Source organism: Formica exsecta, unplaced genomic scaffold, assembly GCF_003651465.1.
Source record: "Formica exsecta isolate Colony F162 unplaced genomic scaffold, ASM365146v1 scaffold660, whole genome shotgun sequence".
NCBI lineage: Eukaryota > Metazoa > Arthropoda > Insecta > Hymenoptera > Formicidae > Formica > Formica exsecta.
In genome coordinates this window covers 1-11306 of record NW_021853423.1, presented here as the reverse complement: position 1 = coordinate 11306, position 11306 = coordinate 1, and the positions used below count along the sequence as shown (strand labels likewise).

General features: G+C 38.6%; 1 protein-coding gene across 1 annotated transcript; it reads left to right on the top strand.

Annotated features, from left to right (window-relative positions):
• Nucleotides 1-3025: 3025 nt before the first annotated feature.
• On the top strand, nucleotides 3026-7034 carry LOC115242945 (tumor susceptibility gene 101 protein-like). The gene is made up of 3 exons (XM_029819571.1): nucleotides 3026-3333; nucleotides 6350-6560; nucleotides 6819-7034. Exons 1-3 carry the CDS (start codon nucleotides 3026-3028, stop codon nucleotides 7032-7034), a joined length of 735 nt encoding a protein of 244 aa, XP_029675431.1.
• Nucleotides 7035-11306: the final 4272 nt, after the last annotated feature.

Genomic DNA, 11306 nt, shown 5'->3' with positions numbered 1-11306 from the left:
AAGTACAATAGGAATACGCATACAAACATTGGGATTCTTTTTCTCGCAGGAATTTCTACAATCTCAATTTTTGAGTGCGTGTTCCTATTGTACCTTTTTTTTATCAGTCTGATGTATAAGTACATGTCATGATGTAAAAAGAATTACAATTTATAAGGCATGAGACTTACAAAAAACTAAACGTTTTGATCCACTTTGAATTTTTATCAATGGTTATGTAAAGTTTATATCTATAATGATAAAAAAAATACATTGGGAACGAGCATACAAAAATTGAGATTCTTTTCCTCGCAGAAATTTCTACAATCTCAATTTTTGTGTGCGTGTTCCTATTGTACATTTTTTTGTATCATTATACATATAAACTTTATGTAACCATTGATAAAGATTCAAAGTGGATCAAAACGCTTAGTTTTTTGTAAGTCTCATGCCTTATAAATTGTAATTTTTTTTACATCATGACATATATCTACCCAGCTAACCATTTGCTTGCGAATTGTTAACAAACGGCAAACAATTCCCTGTGGAACGATGCTGCCAAATTCAGGGCCTACTGTGTCCTCGAGTGCGTCCCAATTGCAACCAAAAGTTGAGATCATTTTTCAATGCCAATTTTATTTTTTTTTTTTAATGGAACAACATATCTATTTTATTAGAGATTTATAAGGTATTTTATGACAAATTCCTACACTTCATTGCACATTTTTGAATTTATCATAAAATCACCGGACGCCTAGACGCGACGCGGATGTCTCGATCGCGAGACCGCTCAGAATCTTAGGAAGACGCTACCTATTAACCAAAACCGCGTACGAACATCTCGAGGTCAGCGTTAACGTTAGTCGACCCTCTTTTGTGGAGATCGTCCTTGGAGATTGCCACGGCAAGGAAATCTCGCTAACGTCTGATATGTGGAAGGAACTGCTCGATCTACGATCCACGCTTCTATCGTATTTTCGTTCCGACGAAAATCGCTCCTCCGGCGCCGATATACATCGAACAGTTGACGCTGCGATTCGGCAAACTCAACAATCTCCGAATACTCCGTCTCGAAACGCCCAAGGTTCGTCTCTTCGGAGAATCGTGATACGCTTATCCGCGTACTCGTATTATTGCATTATTAATATATATCAAATATTGTATTATTAATATATTTAAAAAATGTTGTAAAAGGAAACAATAAAAACGCTCCTCCTCTCGCGCGAGAAACGATCTCTATTTATTCCACGACCTTTCGACGATTCGCCGTCTCGCTCGAGCGATAAACGCGCTCGTATCTCCGCTAACCGTTCCTCTCTTCGTTCAACCGCGCTCCGACGATCCTCCGTCTCCCTCGACGCGGGATACCCGGCGTCCATTCGCGGATCGCGCGCTAGAAGCGACGCGCGTCCCTGAAGAATCGCAATAGCGGATCGCGCGCTAGAAGCGGCGCGAGGTATCGCCGTCGCCCCCCCCCCCTAAGGAACGAGTCGCGCCGGGAGAAACCGCGACCTCGATCGAGTCGAGCGTCATCTCCCGGGCGATCTCGTCGATTCCGTTGGACGTCTAGTAAGGTCGGTTCTAGCCCATTTCCATGAGCGTGAGAGAGACAGTCCGTGAGAGAGAGGAGGACGGAGATATGATTAGAAAGAGATAGAGTGATGACCGAGGGGAGGACGTGGGGGCGGGTGGGAGAGCAGGGGGGTACGTAGGGCGAGTCGGGAACCGCGACCCCCGATCGAGCCGACCGCCATCTCCCGGGCAATCTTGGCGACTCGTACCCGCTCCCTCTCGTGACGTCACGCGCTTTCCCGACCCCCCACCCTCGCCCCGCTTTCCCCCCGGCCGAGCTTTCCGTCTCGTCCTACGTACCCCCTCTGCTTTCTCCCCTGCCCGAACTTCCCCCAGCGGTCATCACTCTATCTCTGTCTAATCATATCTCCGTCCTTCTCTCTCTCTCTGTCTGTCTCTCTCGCACTCATGGGAAAATGAGCTAGAACCGCCCTTACTATCCTACTGTATATGTATGTATATTACATGTGTATGGTGCTCGTATATGTATAAAATATGCGCAAGCATACATATACATACAGAATGTATTTCTTTCACATGTAATATACATACATATACTGTACATGTAAGTGTGAATGTGTGTATGTGTGTGCGTGTTACAATGCGACTTTTTGGAAAGTTGGAATATTATCTCTCATCTTCCAGTCTAAAATTATTTGTGAAATGGTAACAGGCGCGTGATTCAATATACAGGGTGTCCTAGACCACCCGTACACCCATTTTCTTTCAAAAACTAAGCATTTTAGAGAAAAACGTTTTGAACAAAAATTGTATGGTTTTGAAGGGAACATAAGACGGTGTCATTGGTTTGACCTTGGATGGCATCGTTAAGGTCAAGTCAAGGACACCTTTAATTTCTTAAATGGAACCTCTCGTTTTTTATTACATATTCTTGTAGCTTATCTCGAGAGCTTTTCAAAACACTATAATAAAGTATTTTTTCATTAAGTACTTTTTGAGTTATTTTATATTTTAATCTGACATATTTTGATATAAAAAATAAAATATCTCGTAAAATATTTAGTTTTCGATAATCTTACCGTAATACTTTTATGTACAGAATAATGAGACAAATCAATCAGTGTAAAGAAAAAAACAATCATTCAATATTTATCATATTGAAATATTCACATTATTATAAAAAAATTATGCATATCTCTCCGTTCATTAACACAGATAGCTTTCAAAAGCAACCATTATGCTCACAATAGAGTTCAGTTTGAACCATTTAATTTGATATACATTTGTTATGGTCTATCTCTTTTAGTTTAAAACATAAAAAGGAGCGGCCACTTTTGGTGAGACACCATGTATATATGTAAATATATATATGTAAATGGTATACAGTATGTGTGTGTGTGTGTGTGTGTATGTGTGTGTAAAAACATTAATGTTTTAATTTTTTTTCCAGCGCATTAGTAATGCGGTGCGGCGGGCGGTATTCCGAGAGAGGCGCAGACAGAAGAAGGCTGGCATGCCGTCTAATATACTACCGCCAACAGGGTACATGCCCGCACCCCTGTCATCGGGGTACGTGCTTGTGCCACCTGTACAATCCGGATACGTGCCTGCACAGCCTGCACCATATATGCCCCCGATGCCTGCGTCATCCGGATATGTGCCTGCGCCACCCGGATATATGCCTGCACCATCCGGATACGTGCCTGTACAGCCTGCACAATCCGGATACGTGCCTGTGCAGCCTGCACAATCCGGATACGTGCCTGTGCAGCCTGCATCATCCGGATATGTGCCTGCGCTACCTGTGCCACTCGGATATATGCCTGCACCATCCGGATACATGCGTTATATATATATAAATTTATTATTTTATTACTTCTTTTATTTGTTCTTTTATATTTTGTAATTTTACTCATAATTTTCATTTTTTATTATAAATTTATTATTAGTACACACACGCACACACACAGGCGCAGACACACACATACACACACACGCACACAATGTACCAAAAAAAAAAATTAAAATTAAATTTGTATTTTAAATTAAATTTGTTTATTACAACTTTATTATCCTTATTCCTAATTCTTATTCTTATCCTTGTTCCAAATTAATTAAAATATTATAATTTGTAAATATAGAAATATAATTAATCTTCTGTCTCTCTCTGTCTCTGTCTCTCTGTCTCTCTGTCTCTCTCTTTCTTTCTCTCTCTCTCTCTCTCGCTCTCTCTCTCTCTGCTTGTTCTTTATTGTATTCTTTCATCCCCATTATTATATTCTTTTATTTCTTCGACTTTTATTTTTTCTATTCTCGTCTTCCTACATAATAATACATCAATTTATTCATCTTTATTTTATAGAACATAAATGAGATATTGTGTATGTCATAAATAGAAAAAGTATTTAATTATGTGTATTTTTGTATGTACATGTGTTGTATTTAACTATAGTTAAATAGAAAAAGAAAATAATTTGTTGTGCATCTCATTTATGATGTATCAAATAAACATAACTGCTCTGTTTTACTCTTGAGCCTCGATCTCGCACACACACATACGCACAAAAGTGTTGCATCGTAAAATCTTTTTTCTAAAGCTTCTAAACTCACTTCTCTAAGTTCACTTATACTCTTTGATGAAATGCTGAGTGCGGGGTTTACTGATTAGGCACGTACAGATTAAAAATTTGTTATAGATATCTATAATCAACAAAAAGATTTTGCATTTTAACTAATATTCGCATTCTGTCGGTAATCCGGCATCCTCTTAACTCGTGTTTTGTTACATATATTTAATGAAACTAAAGTATAAATAATAAAAATTTATTTATTAATAATATTTGATTAAGCAAACGAAAAACATCGCGATAAATAATGATCTACAATAAATCGTATTTGACTGACGTGTATGTGACGTTTAATATTTCAGATTTAATATTGTATTTAGCAATTAGATGATAATTATAGTTCAATTCGCTATTTATCAATGTATTTCTGGTGAAACCGCACATATTTTTCAGATCGTTTTTAACTTGTTTAAAAACAGTAACACGAGATTTGCCGTGTGGCAACCGGACGAACATTGATAACAGTCTGGGCCACCATGGTAAAAAATAAAATTCTCGATGTGGGTCGTGCACTGCTTGAATACCCCTAATAAATACCCCAATAATACCCCCCGATTCCGCCCTGATAAATGCCGCGCGTTATATGCGAAATTTACTATGTTACTTAAAACCGAGAAATGCCTGCAAAAGAAAAAAAGAAAAAGAAAGTAAAAATATTCTGTAAGAAATTATCCTATGTTATTAATCTATTTTTTTCACATTCATTGCTTGATCCTGAGTTCTTTTCTCAATTCGATATAAATAAAAGATGAGGATTGATAGTAGTATTGCTGTTGAATCATCGATACTTTCCAAAGATATTACAGTAAGAAAAATAATTCTCGTTTCCCACGAGGATCATTCTATATTACCTGTTTTAAGGGGGAGCGTCCCGTTTGACCACGTTGATATTGACCACGGTCCCGATTGACCACGTTGAGATTGACCACGTTGCGATTGACCACGGACCCGATTGATCACGTTGATATTGACCACGGTCCCGATTGACCACGTTGATATTGACCATGTTAATAATTTACCACGATTCCGATTGACCAAGTTGATATTTACCACGATTCCGATTGACCATGGTCCCGATTGACCACGTTGATATTGACCACGGTCCCGATTGACCACGTTGAGATTGACCACGTTGCGATTGACCACGTTGCGATTGACCACGTTGCGATTGACCACGTTGCGATTGACCACGTTGCGATTGACCACGTTGCGATTGACCACGTTGCGATTGACCACGTTGCGATTGACCACGTTGCGATTGACCACGTTGCGATTGACCACGTTGCGATTGACCACGTTGCGATTGACCACGTTGCGATTGACCACGTTGCGATTGACCACGTTGCGATTGACCACGTTGCGATTGACCACGTTGCGATTGACCACGTTGCGATTGACCACGTTGATATTGACCACGGTCCCGATTGACCACGTTGATATTGACCACGGTTCCGATTGACCACGTTGATATTGTTAACGTTAATATTGACCACGTTAATATTGACCACGGTTTCGATTGATCACGAATCAATACATGTCGTTACTAGGGCATGTACTTTGCAAGTTGTAAAGTGAGGTCCATTGTGCCTGACTGGCGGAGGGGGTGCGGGAGGGGAGCCGAAAGCCCCCCTTCCACCCCCCGCATGTGTGTGTGTGTGTGTGTGTGTGTGTGTGTGTGTTCAATCGGGACCGTGGTCAATTGGGACCGTGGTCAATATTAACGTGGTCAATCGGGACCGTGGTCAATATCAATGTGGTCAATCGGGACCGTGGTCAATATCAACGTGGTCAATCGGGACCGTGGTCAATATCAATGTGGTCAATATCAACGGGGTCAATCGCAACGTGGTCAATCTCAACGTGGTTAATTGGGACCGTGGTCAATATTAACGTGGTCAAACGGGTGCCACTCGTTTTAAGGCAGTAGGCCAAGGATAGCGAAACGATCTCAATTTCAAACATTTTATGTTCAAAGAACCTTCGTAGAAGATTCGAAGCATGGAAGCCTATCTAATTGTAGAGATGGGTCAATGAGAAACTTGTTCATAAAAATGTTCACGAAAAGATTTCTTTTCATATTTAAATAAAATTGCAATGTGAAGTATTTCCTCGTGTTAATCCTCAGCAATTAATATGATATTTGATTAATATGTATATCTATTAATATGTACATACATCTAAATAATTTTTATTTAATATTTGTTTTCTAGATTAAATAACAAAGTAAGTGATTTACAATTGCAATCCAATAAATTGAAAGCAGAGCACAAGACGTTTATAGAAAAAGATCGAGATTTGAAGAAGGAACTCAAAAGATTAAAAACGATAGCCACCGATGCTCGGGAACACATGAATGAGGAGATTCAAAGGATGAGTGATTTAAAGGATCAAAAACTTGCTGAGGCTGATATGAGACAAAAAGTAAGTTATTATTGGAAATAAGATCTTTTAGATTTCATTATAGATATCGTTCATTTATTACCATTCTCACATGAAAAGTTAGTCCATGAATATTTACTTAAAACTAGCAATATAATTAAAATTGATAGAAAAGACTAGAAATAAATTAAATTTCTAATCAATGTTGATACAATCACTTTCAAATTTATAAATGTTGCTTTATTCGCCGATTTTTTAATAAATTTTTTAGAACATTATAATATTGTGTTTGCATTTTAGATTGCGATATCTGAAATAGAAAAGCGCCTCGCGGAACAATACGAGGCTAAAGTGGAGCATGTTCAAAAAGAATTGAAGACAGAATATAAAGCCCAACTATTACAAATACAGCAAGAAATTGAATTGATTTACGAAAATCAACGTAAAAATAGCGCGGAAGAAAACATGAAAAAGATAAAGGAATCATTGCAAACGGGTTGTACAGTAGTACAGTAGTAGTTACAAAATTATAAAAATTTTTTGTTTGTTGAATGTCCTCACCCACATAGCACACAACCCACACCCCAAGTAGCAGAGTGATGTCAAAAGACGACATAAAGACGTCTATTTTTGGTCTATGACGTCGGCGACTAATAATAATTGACGTTTAAAAGATATTATTTCTTGGACCAGCCAAAGATGTTATGTTGTTTTTGATGTGACTCTGCTACTTTGGTTGGGAATATGATGGATGTTCATGTCATGTCCATGAATGTGCGGGTGTAAAATGGACATGAAATGAACGTCCACGGATGTCCCCCATATCTGTCGTGTATCGTCGTAAATTCAAGCCATTGAACTCAACTCGCGAAGTTTTTATCCTTGTAGGGATTTTTACCTCAATTCGATCACTTATTTTTTCAATGTCCTTTACCTCAATAAGTGTTAGCGTCTGTATTCTATGTCCTGTTATTAATGCAAGCAGTGTTGCTAATTTCATAGAGAGTTTTTCGTGTGTGTGAAACTAGCATATCATTTCGTGGAAGATCATAAATAATTAAGAGTTCTGGCTTTATTTTCAATAGTTCTAGAGTTCTTGATAGTTTAAACAAATAGTTCTGGCGATTAAACCAAAGAAAATGCCTCAGGACAAACTGATATGCCAACTTCACGCAGCATATCACTTTGTCCTACGACGTTTTCCTTATCAATAATTGTTCAAATTTAAAAGATCTATAGTTCTATATGAGTTCTAAGAAGAGTTCTGCCTTCTAAAAGTAACAAATATTCATTAAAATGAAATAAAACCATTTTTTACCCGAAAACTTGTATTTTCGAGACTAGAGGTGATATGTTGGCTGTATTTCGAGAGTTCTGCTTATTATGAAATAGTTCTCGTGTAGTTTTGGGCATGTACATTGCTTTTCCAAAGAGTTCTGATGAAGGAAATAACTAAAAAATTTTTTAAACAATTATTTTACCCGAAAAAATCGTATTTTCGAGTTTAGAGGTGATATGCTGGCCGTATTTCGAGAGTTCTAATTATTATAAAATAGTTCCTGCCGCCTATCCCCCCACCACGGAGAAACGTCAACTCCCAGACGGGTCGACCAATTACGAGATGATGTCTCCGCCGTGTCCTGATTCCCTAACTGTCAACCTAGATAAGGATCGACTCGGGTTATTTAACTTGCTAAATCCCCCCCTCGCTTCACTCTGCGGTGTACATCTGTGCCAGCGTAAGTGCTGGTAATCTGTCCACTAGATCCACCATGTGGTGACGGTGGAAGATCGTATTATTAATTGGGAGCAGAAGAGGGGGCTGCTTAGGCGTAGTGGTTTAGGATGGACTACTCGAGGAGGCTTCCATTCATACTGGTGGTGAGTCAAGACTCATCGCTGAGCGGCTACGGGGGCCAATTTTCAATCGTTTAATATGATTGGACCGCTCTGGAGACGTGCTGGGGATTTCGTCTCTCCGTGACAATCGGCACTGCATCCATTGAGCGGAAAGCGAAAGACTCGGGTTCGATTCCCGATTCAGCCACTTGTACCTCGCATATTTTTTCAGACCCGCAAATGTTGTTTTCTAACAATTATTTGTCGGGCTGAGGAAGTGTGTAAACGCCCTACACAGACACGACAATGCCGCTGCCACGGAAGAGATGGATGCTTGGTTCGTGCCTCCTCCCGCCTTAAATCCCCCCCTCGCTTCACCAATAATAGTGTTTGTGCAATAATAGAGTTTTTCAAAATAATACTTATAATTGTGGAATATATGTAATATATTATCTAGATTGTATAATACACGATAAACCATTTGATACAATCTTGAAACCAGCTGAATATAGGATTACAGTCAGTAGATAGTGGGCACTATGGGGCGTCAAAACAAACCCCCACTCCTCGGCCACTGGCGCCGACCCCCTGCTGTGACTGTCTGGGGCCCTCCCCCCTAAAGGTGTCTGTGGAAAAAAAGAATGGAGGGGACTCGTGGACGTCTACGAGACAATTTTCCTTTTAAATTTTTCCTTTTAAATTTTTTAAATTTTTTAAAAATTTTTTACCCTTTAAATTTATTTCCTTTTAAATTTATCAGTCTCTTCTTCGTCTATTAAAAAGATTATTTACATATATATTATAAATAAATGTGTAAAGATTCAAATCAAGAGATTCGATATTTATCTACCTGGTTCATGATTTACAGAATTTTCAATATCTCCATTCTCATTTACTTCTTGAGTGACAGGCTGATCTTCTATTACTAAAAACAAATAAAATAAATTTTTAAAACATTTAATATACAATTTAAATGAAATATTAATCATTGATTTAAACAAAAAATGCTCTAGTTTAAAAAGAATTATTTTTAGTTTTTGAGTTGAATTTGATAATTTAATCGTCAATGTAATTATTTCTCTCAATTTAAACATATTCTTATTATATAAGTTTTTGAGATAATGATGATCTCGATATGTAGATCGTAATACATAAGTACTTTTAAAAGTACATCGATGAAACGTTTTAAATCATCGCGAAAAGTTTTCTTTGAGCGAGTTGTTGCTCCAACTAAAGAAAGCTTTCCACCATCCGAAGAATTCAGTTTGTCCAAGTGACGGTGACGGTGGTGCTATTTCAGTTTAAAGTTTTAATTGTCTCTTCTCCGCGGTCTGCTCAACTCGAAACAGTAATTCGAGATAAAATAAAGCGCTCGTCCGACTCGCGGTGTTTTTATCTCGGATTTTTAAATGCTTCATCCCCGTTGATGTATTAAAAGTGTTAACGGAAACTTTTGCTTTCTCAGCATGGAGTACGATTCCGAGTATTTCCATAGATTTCTTAAAGAACTTTTCTTCCATTTTTAGAGAAATTTTTCTCTAAGTTCCCGGATAGTTATGCAGGATGTCTTGCAATAAGATAAAAATTTTTATATCAAGAAAAATATCGAGCAAGATTTATATACTTTTATATCAGGTGATTGCATAAGTTCGTGCCCGATTTAAATATAAACTTCAATAGATTATATTTTAGAGATAACACTTTTATTAATCAATTATATAGTCTCCATTCTTTTCTACAATGGTTTTCCAACGATCTATAAGCTTGTCGATTCCATTTTTGAAGAAAGAACTTGTTTTTTCTTGAAAAAAGTTTGTAAGGTGGTTTTCGACAGCTTCCTCGGAATTGAGATTCTTGCCATTTAAACTATTCTGCAAAGACCGGAACAGATAAAAATCTGAAGGCGCAATATCTGGAGAATATCGGTTGCTGCGGGTGCTGCAGAATTTCCCCTTGCAACTCCTGCAGTTTTCGCAGCGTCTGTTGAGCGACGTGTGGCCTAGCATTGTCGTGGTGGAAGATGACGCCTTTTCGATTGGCCAAAATCGGACGTTTTTCTCGAATAGCTGCAGCGAGTCTAGTTAGTTGCTCACAGTACTTGTCCGCCGTGATTGTTTCGCCGCGTCGGAGCAGCTCAAAGTAAATAATTCCCTTGCGATCCCACCAAACACACAGCAACACCTTCATCGGATGCAAGCCAGCCTTTGCTACGGGTTCTGCTCCTTCAGCTGCTGTTTTCCATGTCCTCTTTCGCTGTACGTTTTTGTAGAGAATCCACTTTTCATCGCCTGTTACCATTCGATCTAAAAAAGGCTCTTTTTTGTTACGCTCGAGAAGAGAAAGAGCCACAGTCATACGGTTTAGCTTATTCCTTTCAGTCAGGAGATGCGGCACCCATGTATCAAGCTTGGAAACGTATCCAAGCTTTTTTTAAATGACGAAAAGCGGTTTAATTATCGATGTTCAGCCTCTTAGCAATATCCTCAGTTGTAATCCTTGGGTTTCTTTCCACTAAGGCATGCACAATGTCATTATCAATGCCAGAAGGCCGTCCAGAGCGGGGTTGATCCTCCATGTTGAAATCACCATTTCGAAATCTGCCAAACCACTTTTTGACTGTTCGGAGAGCAGGAGCGCGGTCCAAATAAACGGTTTGAATATTTTTTTGTGCAGTCCCAACACTCACGCCTTTCCGAAATTTATATAACATTACATGCCGCAAATGCACCTTTTCGTTCTCCCTTTTTAATGATTTCTCTTATGCACAACTGGACTTATCTGAACAATGTCTGACGCTAAATTGACATAAGACAACGTCATCTATTCGGTGTAAGCAACAATTACCACACGAAAACAATAGAACTCCGCCATGCAGTAACTTAATGCCATCTATGAAAATCGGTCACGAACTTATGCAATCATCCAATATATCGGTTATCTCATGCTCGG

Bases quoted from the DNA above. Each gene is read 5' to 3' on its own strand.
- LOC115242945 (XM_029819571.1), top strand. From the start codon at position 3,026: ATGCCGTCTAATATACTACCGCCAACAGGGTACATGCCCGCACCCCTG. The intron at 3,334-6,349 runs GCCTGCACCATC...TTTGTTTTCTAG, and splicing joins CCTGTGCCACTCGGATATAT to ATTAAATAACAAAGTAAGTG. The intron at 6,561-6,818 runs GTAAGTTATTAT...TTTGCATTTTAG, and splicing joins AGGCTGATATGAGACAAAAA to ATTGCGATATCTGAAATAGA.